General features: G+C 55.1%; 1 protein-coding gene across 6 annotated transcripts; it reads left to right on the top strand.

Moving 5' to 3' along the window:
• Positions 1-244: 244 nt before the first annotated feature.
• ZMYM3 (zinc finger MYM-type containing 3) lies at positions 245-14,763 on the top strand. Of its 6 annotated transcripts, none has more exons than XM_037821843.1 (25): positions 245-295; positions 1,682-2,367; positions 3,331-3,374; positions 3,711-3,783; positions 4,204-4,498; positions 4,736-4,913; positions 5,261-5,479; positions 5,789-5,939; positions 6,223-6,338; positions 6,508-6,594; positions 6,737-6,887; positions 7,163-7,335; positions 7,547-7,712; positions 8,458-8,555; positions 8,642-8,804; positions 9,086-9,198; positions 9,339-9,513; positions 9,707-9,853; positions 10,163-10,266; positions 10,589-10,757; positions 11,102-11,253; positions 11,849-11,963; positions 12,542-12,796; positions 13,633-13,750; positions 13,864-14,763. In XM_037821843.1, the coding sequence occupies exons 2-25, from the start codon at positions 1,701-1,703 to the stop codon at positions 14,054-14,056; spliced, it is 4,122 nt and encodes a 1,373-aa protein (XP_037677771.1). In that variant the 5' UTR covers positions 245-295; positions 1,682-1,700; the 3' UTR covers positions 14,057-14,763. The 6 variants fall into 6 exon arrangements, with proteins under 6 accessions (XP_037677771.1, XP_037677772.1, XP_037677773.1 ...); XM_037821844.1 differs by lacking the exon at positions 245-295 and adding an exon at positions 339-477; XM_037821845.1 differs by lacking the exon at positions 245-295 and adding an exon at positions 470-490.
• The last annotated feature ends 383 nt before the right edge of the window (positions 14,764-15,146 follow it).

Genomic DNA, 15,146 nt, shown 5'->3' with positions numbered 1-15,146 from the left:
CGGTCATCAGGCAGTAACGGTTACTGCATAGACGTTGTCACTGAGCCAGAGCCATTTAACCCGCCCTGGGTGGCTGGAGACCAAGCTTAAGACGCTCCATAACTACGACTCTTAGAATGGTTAGGGGGGCCCCGAGGCTGCAGACAAGGGGAGGAGGGGCACGTGAGGGCTGGGTCCCTGCCTCCCTCCACCCTCTGCTGTCACTCATTACCCCAACAGTCGCCCAGGGGGCGGGCCCCGGAGAGGTGGGGATGGGGGGAGGGTAAGCTTGGCAGGCGCCTGCTGCATGGCGTAGGTAGGGACTGCTGAGGGGGGGGGCGGACGCCGGGGGGTTGAACACGAGTGGGAAGCGAAGAGAGACACGGGGAGGGGGAGGGGACCGGGAACCATTTGAATGAGAGGAGGGGATCACGGGTAGAGTGGGCTCCAGGAGGTAGGGCGGGCACGGGTGTGACGGAGGCCAGACTCTTGGGCCAGGTAAGGGAAGCAGGTGCGTAGATCTCTGTTTTCTGTGGGTTAGTGTATTCGGCCCTTTGGTGGAAAGGGGGCGACGCCTTTCCCGGGGGCGGGCTTCAAAGCTCCAGAGGCTATCTTTTCCTGCTCAACTAACGGGGCCCCGGGCGGGGGCTCAAGCTCCAGCTCCAGTGCCTCAACTCCACTCCACAATTTCCAGGCGGCCACTGGGCTGGGAGTCTCGCGCCGGGGGCCGGCGCTGTCTCGCGAGCCCCCTCCTCGAGCCAGCCAATGGGGTTGGTTGCTGGCGCCGCCCGCCCGCCTGGTGCAGAGCGCTGGGCGCTGTGAGCGGCGCTGCCATTTAAAGGGGCCGCGACCCCTGTCCCGGCTGCTAGGGAGGGAGGTGGAGAAGGAGCGCGGGGCCATCGCTGTCTGCAGTTCTAGGCTTGTAGCGGTTACACTAACCCTGCCGCAGGTAGGGGTCGGGCCTGATCCAGCCGAACCGAACCTGCAGGCGGGAGCTCGCAGTAGCCGGGAGGGGGGTCTAAGGAGAGATCGTAGCTCCAAGATGTCTTCCTGTAAATGCCTGAGGTGGGGGGTGGGCAACAGGAGAAGGGAGGACCCGGGGAGCAATAGGAAAGGGGGGGACGGGGTTGAGGAAGTGGGCGACTCTGAAAGGTAACTGGGGGGGGGAGGGGTTAGGAAGGGCAGTTTGTGGGGGCGGGGGAAGGGCCGAGGGAAGACCATGCAACGAGGGGAGGGGGAGTGGGGCCAGACAGGGTGGGTAAAGACTGGGGAACTGGGGGGCTTTAGGGGAATGGGAAGGAAATAGAAACTGAGATCGCGGGGGCGGGAAAAGCTCCTGGTGGCGACGGCCCTGGGAGACTCTTAAGGCCGAGTTGGGGGTGGGGGGTAAAAGGTAAGGGGGGAGGGGAAGTGTGAGTTGCAGTCGGGAGTGGGGGGGCAAGCGGGCGGGTGGGACGACCCACTGGCTTGTCGAGTGTGAGCACAGGACCAGGGCGGGGAACGCCTCTCCCCACAGGGGGCGCTGTATGGGGAGGGGGGAGTGGTCATTTGGACTAAAGCCTGTGGAAATGCTTGTCGGTTGTGGTGGTGGGGGCTGTTCATGTGAAATCCAAGTGGATGGTGGGGTGTGTCTCAGAGCCTCCATAAGAAGGAATTTGGCTAAGACCACCTCTTCTGCACCTTCTTCTACCCTGATCTCCAGCCCATTTCCAGCCTTCCTCATGGACCCCAGTGATTTCCCCAGTCCGTTTGACCCATTGACCCTGCCAGAGAAGCCCCTGGCTGGAGACCTTCCAGTAGACATGGAATTTGGAGAAGATCTGCTGGAATCACAGACTGCCCCGACTCAGGGATGGGTCCCCCCTGGCCCTTCTCCATCTTCTGGAGCCCTGGACCTGCTTGATACCCCTGCTGGTCTAGAAAAAGATCCTGGAGTCCTAGGTGGAGCCACTGAGCTACTGGGGCTGGGGGGGCTGCTCTATAAAGCCCCTTCCCCCCCAGAGGTAGACCATGGTCCTGAGGGGACCCTTGCATGGGATGCAGGGGATCAGACCCTAGAGTCTGGACCAGGGGGCCAGACCCCTGAGGTGGTGCCACCTGACCCAGGGGCTGGGGCAAATCCCTCTTCTCCCCGGAGGCTACTAGAGCCTTTGGCGCCAGATTCCCCAATAACTCTGCAGTCCCCCCATATTGATGAGGAGGAGACCACTTCCATAACTTCGGGGAGAAGGGGCTCCCCTGGGCAGGAGGAGGAGCTTCCCCGAGGGCAGCCACAGAGCCCCAATGGCCCCCCCAGCCCTTCGGTGGGAGAGACTCTGGGGGATGGAATCAACGGTTCTCAGACCAAACCTAGGGGCCCCAGCCCCCCTGCACACCCTTCCTTGCCAGGTAGGTTGCCTAATCAGCTGATGAATTGAGGCTGGGCAGAGAGGGTGGGTGTCAGGAGGAGTGGCTCTGTGTTTTGGGGAAGAAGGCAGGGGAGGAGGAGGAAGATAGAGAGGGAAGAGTAGAGGTGTGTGGGGGGAAGGAGTCAGAGGTTTGGGAGGGAGGAGTGGGGTGTGGTGAAGAAGAGGAAGGAAAGTAGGGGTGGGAGGAAGTACAGGGGACGAGGGGAGAGGGATGGGGGGACCTCAGGGTGGTGGGTTGGGGGGAGTGGTTTTGGTGGGAGAGCTTCCCTTTTTCTTACCCTAGTGGGCTTTTGGTGCCAGAATCCATCCCTCAGGATTTAGATTCTAGAATCTCTGCAACTGTTTTATTCTAAATTGGAGTGGGGTTTCTAGGGTTGATGAATGGCAACTGGATTCTAGAGCCACCAAGAGCTTAAGGATTTCAGGGGAATGGTAGATATGCAGGGTCTAGCAGTGTGTCTCTGAGGTGGGAGGGGCAGCCTGGACGTGAGAAGCTCCAGTTCCTCCCTAATGCTAGCGCTGTGCCTCTCCCAGGCTGTGACCAGGGGCCTGGGGCTTTTCTGTAACCAACCACCTGAGGCCAGAGGAACCTATCCAAACATTTATGCTTCCTTTCCCCCTTGCTGCCTTTGGGTGGTTGCATTTGTTTTTGTTGGTAAAACCGATTCTGGATGAAAGGTGTGTTACCCACCGATTGAGGACAGAAAAGCTGATGGGAAGGGTAGGATTTTTTTTTTGTTTTCATAGAGTAGCTGCACCCCGCCCCCTTAGTAAAGAGCCCAAGGTAACCTGGAGAGGGGCCCCCAGTAGCCACAGACACTCGAGTTTTCCCTTTCAGTTTTGAGTAAGTTCTTCCCCAGAAATGGGAGGTGGGGGGGTTGGGGCAGGGTGGGGGTGGTGAGGGCAGGCTCACCATTTAGGTTGCCTTCTGCTTCCTTTGCAGGAGACGGTCTGACTGGGAAGGCGAGTGAGAAGCCGCCTGAGAGGGTGAGGGGGGGGGAGGGGAGTGGAAGGAGTCTGGTTCTCCCTATAGCTCTGGGAAGGACAACCCCTTCATTTTCCCTCCCAGATGCTGTTTTGTGGAGGGTGTGTGTGTGTGAGTGGAGTGAAGAGGAGGGAGGGAGCTCTTGTATCTACTGCTTCTTCAGGAGAAAATCCAGCCTCCTTTTCTTCCCTCCTCTTAAGGGCTGGGCCAAGGGTCCCTACTCTCCCTTCCCCCTCCCATCTCCATACCTCGCCCCCGCCTCCCCAACCCTGTGCTAGTGCAGCTGGCCCATTAGCCTGCCCCTGGTGTCAGCTTTCCTCCTCTCCCCTGTTTCCAAGGTACAGAAGAGAAGCGAGCGCGTGCGAAGAGTAGAGCCTCCAAAACCTGAGGTTGTGGATTCCACTGAGAGCAGTGAGTAGGATTTAAGGAAGTGTAACCTGGGAATTCTGGGTGAGGAGAAGAGCAGAAAGTGGGAGGTGGCAGGGCAGAGAACGTCTAGCGTTCTGCCTCTCTCTGCTATGAGTTGGCATGGGAACTGGGGACAGTGGGAAAAATTGAAAACAAGTGCGGTGAGCATGGGAGGGTTTCGTCTTTTGACTGTGCCATCCCTATCCCCTGAATCTTCTCACTTAGAGCCCTTCCTTCCCTCCCCTGGGAGATTAGGGAGTAACTAAGGGAGAGGGACACCCGTCGCTTAAGATACCAGTGTCATGGGGGTATGGGGGCAGTGGTATCCCAGAATCCTGGCTAAGCTGACTGATGGTTGGTCTTGGGCTGGCTGGTGGCCTTTGCTCACTGTCCCCCCAACCTCCCACCCCTCTACTTCCTCAGTTCCAGTGTCAGATGAGGATTCTGACGCCATGGTAGATGACCCCAACGATGAGGACTTTGTGCCCTTCCGGCCCCGGCGCTCTCCTCGCATGTCCTTACGCTCCAGCGTGACACAAAGGGCTGGGCGCTCTGCAGGGAGCACCAAGATGACTTGCGCTCATTGCCGGACACCACTGCAGAAGGGGCAGACAGCCTACCAGCGCAAGGGGCTGCCTCAGCTCTTCTGCTCCTCATCCTGCCTCACAACTTTCTCCAAGAGGCCCTCGGGCAAAAAGACCTGTACCTTCTGCAAGAAGTGCGTGGGGGTCCTAGGGCCTGGGGCAGGGAGGGATCAGACTGAGTGTTGTGGGTAAGAAGAGAGGCAATGTTGAAAAGAACATAGCAGATCAGAGCCGTGGGAGAGAGAGGCCATTTAGGGAGGGGGATCAGAGAGTCTTTGGCTCTGTGGTCATTGATCCTGCAGGAGGAGAGGAAGCTGATGAAATGAGAGGGTGGTAACCGAGTGAATATGCCAACCTGTTCCCACCTCCAGGGAGATCTGGAACACCAAGGACTCCGTCGTGGCACAGACTGGTTCAGGAGGCTCCTTCCATGAGTTCTGCACATCTGTCTGCCTCTCCCTGTATGAGGCCCAGCAGCAGCGCCCAATCCCTCAGTCTGGGGATCCCGCCGATGCCACCCGCTGCAGCATATGCCAGAAGACTGGAGAGGTGAGGAAGCCTGGTTGGGGGCTGATTTACAGAGCCTGGCCAGCCCTGCCCTGCCCCTCTAAATCCGGGGCTGCAGGGGCCAGGCCCTGTGGAAAAGGCAAGTGGGGAGGAAAGGCAGCCATCATGAGGGAGCATATTCAAGGATAGAGCTTCTCCAGGATGTGTGCAGCCAGCCTTCCTTGCTTCCCAGGACCTCACCATCAAGTCGGCAGCCCGATATGCAGGTTGGGGGGTCCCTGGGCCCACTGTCTGCTGTAAAGGTCTAGGGTGAGGTCGGAGGGAGGTCCTTGCGTCGGGGTGGGTGGTAGCGAGTGGGCCTTGGCTCAAGATATGTGTGTGTGTGGCAGGTCCTGCACGAGGTCAGCAACGGCAGCGTGGTCCACCGGCTCTGCAGCGATTCTTGCTTCTCCAAATTCCGGGCCAACAAGGGACTGAAAACCAACTGTTGTGACCAGTGCGGGGCTTACATCTACACCAAGACCGGAAGCCCTGGGCCCGAGCTCCTTTTCCATGAGGGCCAACAAAAGCGGTTCTGCAACACTACCTGCTTGGGGGCGTACAAGAAGGTGGGGCCGAGGGAGTAGTGCATTAGAGGGCTGTGGAAGGGGGTGCGGTTCTTGGGTGATAAATAAAGGTGCCTGATGGGTCGAGGGTTGGGAGAAATAAAAAAACAATAATAATAATCAAGGGGCTTTCAATTGTATCTGTTATGTTTTATTTTTTAAGCTGGCTGGTGGGTGCGCAGGTCTTTGTTATATCCTCATCTATACTTTTTTTGTATGCCTGAAATATTTCCTGTTTAAAAAATTAAAAAAAAAAAAAATAAAAGCAAAGGGACAAACCCAGCCTCAGCCTCTCCTTCCCCATCCTCACAGAAAAACACACGTGTGTACCCATGTGTCTGGTGCAAGACCCTGTGTAAGAACTTTGAGATGCTATCACATGTGGATCGTAATGGCAAGACCAGCTTGTTCTGTTCCCTGTGCTGTACCACTTCTTACAAAGTGAAGCAGGCAGGGCTCACTGGTAGGTGCAAAGCCCTCTTCTCTGAGACCCCTGCTGGCCTTCCTTCTACCTCCCATACTCCCTTCTTCTAAAATGATCCCTGCTGCCCAACCTCGGCCCCAACGACGTTTTCCTGTGAATTTCTTGTTCCATCTCTGCACTGCCTTACACCTTCTGTGTACTCTCTCTTTCTCTCTCTTCCTCTTTCTCTTTCTTTCTCTTTCTCTTTCTCTCTCTCTCTCTCTCTCTGTCTCTCCCTCTCTCTCTCTCTGTCTCTCCCTCTCTCTCTCTCTCTGTGCCCCAGGCCCTCCCCGACCCTGCAGCTTCTGCCGCCGCAGCCTCTCTGACCCCTGTTACTACAACAAGGTTGATCGCACAGTCTACCAGTTCTGCAGCCCCAGCTGCTGGACCAAATTCCAGGTACTCCAGACCCTGGACCAGGGACAGAGGGTGTGGCAACACAGAGAGGGTAGGAGAGTTGGGGTAGGTAGGCCTGGGCAGAACAAAGAACAAACCTCACCCCCTCCTCTCCCTACCACCACTACCAGGCACATCTTGCCCCTCCCTTACTTGTCTTCCTTCCCTCCAGCGCACAAGCCCTGAGGGGGGCATTCACCTGAGCTGTCACTACTGCCACAGCCTCTTCAGTGGCAAGCCTGAGGTCTTGGACTGGCAGGTAAGACCCCCGCTACCCTCACCCCCAGCCCCCGTGTCTTTGCCACGTTTCCAGAATCTGTCTGAAGGGGTTCCTTCCTCTGGGCTCCTGTCAGGCCCAAATGGTACAGCTCTGTCTTCCCTGCCCTGTGCCCCCACCCCAGGACCAGGTGTTCCAGTTCTGCTGCCGTGATTGCTGCGAGGACTTCAAGCGGCTTCGGGGTGTGGTGTCCCAGTGTGAGCATTGCCGGCAAGAGAAACTCCTGCATGAGAAACTCCGATTCAGTGGGGTGGAGAAGAGCTTCTGCAGTGAAGGTAAGGAGATGGCGGAAGGCCAGGAGGCCCTGCACCTCGCAGCCATGGAGAATGGTGGAGAAGGGAGGAAGGAAGGGGTGGGATGCTGCTGTCTGTAGGGCAGAGTCTTCTGCTCAGGGAGGCTATATCCCCACTCAGCCTAAGGCTTTGGGCACAAGGCTGTGGGGGATGGGGGTGGGGGGCAGTTAGAGAGAGGTTTCAGGTGCAGCACCTTGAAAAGGTGGTGTCTCTGGCCTCTCTCTCTCTCTCTTTTTTCCCTCTCCCCCTCTTTCTAGGTTGTGTGCTGCTGTACAAACAGGACTTTACTAAGAAACTGGGCTTGTGCTGTATCACTTGTACTTACTGCTCCCAGACCTGCCAGCGCGGAGTCACCGAGCAACTGGATGGCAGCACCTGGGACTTTTGCAGTGATGACTGTAAGAGCAAGTACCTGCTGTGGTATTGCAAGGTAAGGAGGGCCGGCAGGTTAGAAAGGAGGGAATGAGGGCAGTAGGGAGCATGGACTATTGGGCTGGGAGATCAGGGTATGGGCAGAGCTCTGGGATGGGGGTGGTGGGGCAGACCCAATCTTCAAGGGGGGAAGCCTGGTTTGTATCAGGGGAAACTGTGCCCAGTGCATTTTAGGGAGGCAGGTCTCACCATCCTGTTGACCCCCTCAGGCTGCCCGGTGCCATGCCTGTAAGCGTCAGGGGAAGTTGCTGGAGACCATCCACTGGCGTGGGCAGATCCGTCATTTCTGCAACCAGCAGTGTCTGCTGCGCTTCTACAGCCAACAGAACCAACCCAACTTGGATACCCAGAGTGGGCCCGAGAGCCTCCTGAACAGTGAGTCCAGAGCCCACACTGTTAGAACTGGGCCGGAATCTTCTAATCCTGGGCCTACCCCCTTTCTCCTTCCTCTCAGGCTTTCACCTCATCCTTTGCCAGAGCCTGGGCCAGGGACAGAGAGTATGGTAACACAGAGAGGGTAGGAGAATTGGAGTAGGTAGGCCTGGGCAGAACAAAGAACAAGCCTGATCCCCTCCCCTCCCTACCACCACTACCAGGCATATCTTGCCCCTCCTTTACTTGTCTTTTTTTGGCTTCTGGACCCTGCAAGTACTAGGAAGAGTCTTACATATTTTGGGGGGGGGGGGGGGGGGGCGTGTTTACCCAATTCGGATGGAGTGCATCAGGGCTGAGATTATCATGATTCTTGTTTTCAGAGAGAAGGAAGTGTCGGTGGTATGCTTTACCTTTAGCAAGACTGAAGAATTTTGTTGGGGGCTAGAATGTTACTTCACCCCTTGGTAACTCTAGGGATCCCGAACTCCTGAGGGCTCTCTGAATGGAAAGTCTCAAGTTGTGGGATATTGGAAAAGGCATAACATTTTTCCTTCTCCAGGGTAGCCAAGAGCAAAGAATCGTTTCTGGGGCCTCAAGAACACGGGACCTGGGATGCCCAGGAGGGGAAATCTAGACTCCCCATTTATGTTTGGTGTGCCTCTTCATGATGCTCTTCTGGAACAGAGGTGCGGCAAACGGAGAGCTGGTTCTCTGGATGAGAGCGTTTGTTTGTTTTGATCTGCAGGTCAGTCTTCTGAGTTGAAGCCCCAGACTCCCTCTCAAACCAAAGTGGAGAACAGCAGCACAGTGAGAACCCCAGAGGAAAATGGGAATCTGGGCAAGGTCAGGGCCAAAGCCAAGGGGGAAAGATAAAAATCTCAGAAGAGGAGAAGGTGGTTGGCAGCACTACTGTTCCTTTGTTTCTGCAGCTCCCTGCTAAGACCCGATCAGCTCCAACTGCTCCCACTCCTCCTCCTCCCCCACCGCCCCCCGCAACACCTCGCAAAAACAAAGCTGCCATGTGTAAGCCTCTGATGCAGAATCGGGGGGTCTCCTGCAAGGTGGAGATGAAGTCCAAAGGAAGTCAGACAGGTGAGCTAGGGGAACCTAGACATCACAGGCTGTGTTTCCTTGTCCCAGGCCTCCAGCCCCCATGCCTGGGAGCCAGACGGGAATTTCTTTGGTGGCTGAAGCATGATGCATGTGGCTGTCCTAGAACCACAGAGTTGTCTCTCGAGCTCTGCTTCAAGGGCAGCGGGGTGACAGTAGGCCTGTGTTAGAGCTTTTGGGAGTGACAAGACAGCATCAGGTCGCTTGGGTAGAATGTGCTCCATCTAGCAGGGGCTCTGAGAGGAACCCTTTCTCATCGGCAGAAGAGTGGAAGCCACAGGTGATCGTGCTGCCCATTCCAGTACCCATCTTTGTGCCAGTGCCTATGCATCTGTACTGCCAGAAAGTCCCGGTGCCTTTCTCAATGCCTATTCCGGTAAGTTTCCCTGCCCTTCCTCTGCAGGGGTTGGGGGGTGTCTTCCTTCACCCTTTCTGGTATTGAGACCCACCTCTTCCCCTCACTCTCATCCACTCTCCTCATGTGCTTTGGCATTTAGTTTGGATCTGTGTCTTCAGGTGCCTGTGCCCATGTTCCTGCCCACCACCTTGGAGAGCACAGATAAGATTGTGGAGACCATTGAGGAGCTGAAGGTGAAGATCCCTTCCAATCCTTTGGAGGCTGACATCCTGGCTATGGCTGAAATGATTGCAGAAGCCGAAGAGTTAGACAAAGCCTCATCTGACCTCTGTGGTATGCCATGGACAACAGCACAGGGTGGTGGTGGTGGGGAACAAGGTGGTACTGGTCTGTCCCCACCTCGAGGTGGCGAGTGGTGAGCTAGGTGCCTAGTGGAATGGAGCAATAGTGGGGAATGGCCCCTGACAGTCCCGCAAGGGTGCGGGGGAGGAGCTGCGATGACGAAACCAACTTCTTGGCCTCCCAGATCTCGTGAGCAACCAGAGCGCAGAGGGACTTCTGGAAGACTGTGACCTGTTTGGGCCGGCCCGAGATGATGTCCTGGCCATGGCTGTCAAGATGGCCAACGTCTTAGATGAGCCTGGGCAAGACTTGGAGGCAGACTTTCCCAAGAGTGAGTAGGATTTGCAGTATGCTGGCTGAGTACAGTCATGTTCGTGCCATCAGGGAAGGAGTGTTCCTGACCAGTGTTGCTTTGTGACCCTGAAACAGAAGGTTCTCACAGGGAGCAGCGCCAGAGCTACCAGGACAGGTCCACTATTTCAGACTTCTGAGCATGTTTTTGGTATAGCTTCCTCTTGAATAAAGCGAAGCTGTCTGAGAGGCTCACCTTGAGTCAAGCGGGCAAGTAGCAGGGGTGGGGCAGGAGGAGTACAGGGTTGAGAGCCTAAAAAAGATTTCTTCTTTCTGTCCCCTCTGTTAGATCCCTTGGACATTAACCCCAGTGTGGACTTCCTCTTTGACTGTGGTCTGGTGGGGCCTGAGGATGTGTCTACTGAACAGGACCTTCCCCGAACCATGAGGAAGGTGAGGGCCGGGACTCCTGGAGCCACAAGGGAAGGATGGAGGCCCAAAGGGGAGGAGATTCTGTCTTGGCCGAGCCAACAGCCTTAGCTTAACCTTCCCTAACCTACTTTCTCCAACATTGTGAATACTGAGCTATAGCCCGACTTTGGTGTCTCCCCAGTTCACAATCATCATCAGAGCAGTTCCTGTGGGCTGTGTGCTGTAGATGTTTGCTGGGTTCCTACATCAGTCTCCTGGTGGTACACACACACTATCCTGACTAGCTTCCGTGGTGCCCCTGGTCTTTCATCTGCCCCTCACCCCTCCCTTCTTTCCCCATCAGGGTCAAAAGCGGCTGGTGCTCTCTGAAAGCTGTTCCCGGGACTCCATGAGCAGCCAGCCTAGTTGTACTGGACTCAACTATTCATATGGGGTCAATGCCTGGAAGTGCTGGGTGCAGTCGAAATACGCCAATGGGGAGACTAGTAAGGGGGATGAGCTGCGCTTTGGCCGTAAGTACCCCAGGAGAGAGGCATGCAGGGACAGGATGGGGCAGGAGGAGGAGGAAAAAGGAGAAGGATAAGGAGAGGCTGGAGCTGTGATTCAGCTGATGATGTCTAGGAGTGATCAGGGAGGGTGTGATCCCTGAAGGGGGTGCCCTGTGAAAATGGGGAGGAGTTGTAGAATAAAGGGAGATGAGTCTGGGTTTCAGGGCTGAGGGCTCTTTTCGTAACTGATGGGGTTTATGCAGGAGCTAGGTGTGAGTAAGAGGTGCAAGGGTTAATGGTGGAGCTCAGGGAAATTCTCCATGTGGCATTGTCTTAATCCCATCCACCTCCACCCCATATCGCCACAGCCAAACCTATGCGTATCAAAGAGGATATTCTGGCCTGCTCAGCTGCTGAGCTCAACTACGGTCTGGCCCAGTTTGTGAGAGAAATCACCCGACCCAACGGCGAACGATACGAACCTGACAGTATCTACTATCTGTGTCTTGGCATCCAGCAGGTACCCCTTGCACACCGCCTCGCTCGTTGCCACGCTCAACATAGCAGATGGGGTCCCGCCTGAAAGGATTTTGTCCCACTCCCTGTTCCTCACCTTGTCTCCTACCCCAAGCAGGCAGCTTGCCTTCAACTTCCTGCTCAAAAAACAACAGGAGGTGTTGATGCTCTTCTAAAATCAGAGCTGCATTTCAGGACTGTGGGCCAAGGAGGGTTTTCATTGCTATCCAAGTCCCCTTTTTAATCCCCAAACTCGTGGTAGGAGGTGAGGGATGGGTAGAGCTGGGCGCCTTGAGTGGTGGAGGGTAATATTCAGTTCCCACTGGGAGAGATAAGCCATGTATTACATGACAAAGGGGTCTGGTCATCTGAAGAACTAGCTGTGACATCCCCAAGCCTCCTCCTCACAACAAAGCTGTGGTACCTGAGAGTTGTGGGTATACCTGGGCAGAAGCACTCTGGGTCACCTAATCAAGAAACCGTTTCCCATCATCTCTTGGTTATCAAGGACAACAAGCTGGGGACCTGCAGCGTCACTGCCTTTCCCCTAGGACCTAGAGTCTGGCTTTCTGTATGTCTCTTTGTTTTTCTTTCTCTAGTACTTGCTGGAAAATAACCGAATGGTGAACATTTTCACTGACCTTTACTACCTGACTTTCGTTCAAGAGCTCAACAAGTCTCTGAGTACCTGGCAGCCCACGCTCCTTCCCAATAGTAAGGAACAGAGACTTAGCAACCCCTACGTACCTTCCTCCCTCCTTCCAATACACCATTCCAAGAGTCTTGTGCTGTTTGGGTCTGCCACTCTTCATAAGGGATCTGAGGGCAGGAGCATGTAACTGGATGCTTCAGGGTTTAGAGCAAGAAGAGCAGGAGTCCCTATCCTTGAACCTGAGGAGGGAATTAAGACTTAGGTCTGAAGAGCTCTCTCTGGGACTGCAAAAGATGGTACGGGGTTGGGTGGTAAGTAAGAGAGAAAGCAAGAAGTTGGGGGGGGGGAGCTCCTTGAGGTTTGCAACTACCTGCCTGTAACTCAAAGATGATGAGGGAAGCTCCAAAATGCAGCTGAGACGCTTAAAAAAAAAATCCAGTCCTGCTATCTAGTGTAGCAAGTTATCAGGCAGGGTTTTCTAGATGGGTGGTCACGGACTGAATATTGGGTGGTAGAGGCTTACAAGCAGATACATCCAGGTACACTGAATATTGGGTGGTAGAGGCTTACAAGCAGATACAATCCAGTGATCTGGGCAATCGATCACTCCTGACAGGCCTCTCCCCCTTGCCCATTGCAGATACGGTGTTCTCCCGAGTGGAGGAAGAGCACCTCTGGGAGTGTAAGCAGCTGGGGGTCTACTCGCCCTTTGTCCTGCTCAACACCCTCATGTTCTTCAACACTAAGTTTTTTGGGCTGCAGACAGCAGAGGAACACATGCAGCTCTCCTTCACCAATGTGGTGCGACAATCCCGCAAGTGTACCACCCCACGGGGCACCACAAAGGTGGTGAGCATCCGCTACTATGCCCCAGTCCGCCAGAGGAAAGGGCGAGGTAGGAGGCTGCCCCCTCCTTTGCTTTTCCCACCCCGTTTCTGCTTTTCCCTTTCCATGTCCCGCCATAACTGCTGGGTCAGTCCTCTCCTTGGCCAGTAGCTTCCCTGTCCTTCTATTCCTGTGCTTGCAAAAAAGGTGAAAAAGGCCAGGCCTTTAGTCTGACAGGCAGTGGCTGTTGCATAAATAGGAGGTCACCCAACTGCTTGTTTCCTTCCTTCCTTCATTTCAAGACAATTTATTTGCTTGCCTACTTTTTTTTTCTTTGGAAGAGGGGTGGAGAACTGGACAGGTAGGAAGCGGTTGGGTGTGTTTGGCTGCAGGTGAGAGTTAACCGAATGAGTGACAGGCTTTCCATGATTCTTTGCTATTGGGCGTAACAGGAACTGTGCCTTAGTTGTCATTCTTTCTGGCCCTGGAATCCTTGGCCCATCCGAGTGCAGCTTCCAGGGTACCTTTCTCTGGACCTGAGCCTCCACCTGGACAGAGGGCCGGGGTCACTGCTTTCTCTACTTGGGAAAGCAAGCCCAACCTGGCAACAGGCTCTGTTTTGTCAGTTTGTGTAATTTCTGAGATCATCGCTTCAGGAAATCAACTTGGGAGAAATGATAAAGAGAGACTTTGGCAGTGAGAACCAGAGAGGGCTGTAGAACCACACGCCTGCAGGATGTTTGGTTGCAGTGGGGGAGGGACTGACTGACTCTTCTTCTGCCTTAGTTCTTTCTGAGACTGCATTTTGTGTCCTGAGGCCCCTCTCCCCATGCCCGGGACTGTATGTTGAAGGTGGCTCCTTGGGGCTGTGCTCTTATGAGTCTGGGTCATTTGCCTCCTCTCCAGACACTGGGCCCGGCAAACGGAAGAGGGAAGAAGAAGCCCCTATCTTAGAGCAGCGTGAGAACCGCATGAACCCCCTCCGCTGTCCTGTCAAGTTCTATGAATTTTATCTCTCCAAATGGTGAGTTGGCAGGTTTGAAAGAATGGCATCAGCATGGGGACCCAAGGGACCCACTTTACCTTGGTACTGATCTCCTGTCCTACCACTCCCATCCCCACCCCCTGTCCTTGTAGTCCGGAAAGCCTCCGAACTCGCAACGATGTGTTCTACCTGCAACCCGAGCGGTCCTGCATCGCTGAGTCACCTCTCTGGTATTCTGTGATCCCCATGGACCGCAGCATGTTGGAAAGCATGCTCAATCGCATTCTGGCTGTGCGTGAGATTTATGAGGAACTGGGTCGTCCTGGGGAGGAAGACTTAGACTGAGCCCACGTGCCATCCGTATCCATCGTTCACACCAGTGTCTGTCCTGTGGCCACATTCCTCGGCGTGACCGGCCCAGGAACCAATGCTACTCATTCTGAAGGGCCCTGACTATCCCTTTCTATTCACTCATTCCCTGCCTTCCCTAAGAACCCCTGGCAAGAGGGGTTGACAACCACAGGGCCCCAGTCTTCTGTACTCAGGGGCTGGTCTGCCAGCGATGGGCAAAAACCAGCTAGCTGGTTTTCTTTATGCTTCAGAGTGAACACCTTCTCCTGGGGCCAGACTCTGGGTGGAGCGTTTAGTAGCTATGGTGGTCCTGTTGGCTTTGGGTTTTCCTGACCCAGTCCATGTAGGTGAAGCCACTTGTTCTGAGGTTTAGCCCAGGGAAGAACCCAGCTGCCTTCTCTGCCCTGTGCCCACTTCCCTTTCTACTCTTCCCCAGTACCACACTAAAGGGTCTTGTGTGAAAGGTATGAAAGAAACTATGAAAGGATTGAGGGGACCATTTACCTAAAACACAGGGCTTAGACACTTTTCCCCTCCCGTGAGATAATTGGCTGTTGGAACCCTCTCACCACCTTGCTCCCCGCATCCTGTGAGCACCGACCCTTGGTGCTGCGATTTAAAAAAAAAAAACAACTTCCAAATGTTTTTCTTTCCCCCCTCAAAGGCAGAGAATGATTCTTTAAGTATGGGGAGCAGACTCCCCCCCCCCCCCCCCCCCCCCCCCCAGTTTATGTGTTTGTCTCTCTCAGCCATCTTAGGTTGGCATGAGCCATGGTGTCAACACGCTTAGCCCCCTTCTAGTTCAATGGGCAGAGCTCCCAAAGCAAAAACTACCTTCCAACTTCGGGCTGGGGCTGGGTTCCCCACTCCACTTCTTTCCCCACCCCCCACCCTCATCATAAGAGCCAGGCCAAGCCTGTGGGAGGGGGGCCCGGGGCCATGCAGGATGGGATCTGCAGTGGAAGGATAGGTGAGAAGTTGTGGGCAAGGGTCCTGCCTCCACTGCCAACACTTCTTTCCTCTTCCCCATCTTGCCTTTGTAGCCCTGGAAAACTATTAGCATCCGGCAAAGGGGTTGCCCGGT

This window comes from Choloepus didactylus, chromosome X (genome assembly GCF_015220235.1).
Source record: "Choloepus didactylus isolate mChoDid1 chromosome X, mChoDid1.pri, whole genome shotgun sequence".
Taxonomy (NCBI): domain Eukaryota; kingdom Metazoa; phylum Chordata; class Mammalia; order Pilosa; family Megalonychidae; genus Choloepus; species Choloepus didactylus.
This window is presented reverse-complemented; position numbering and strand designations above follow the sequence as displayed.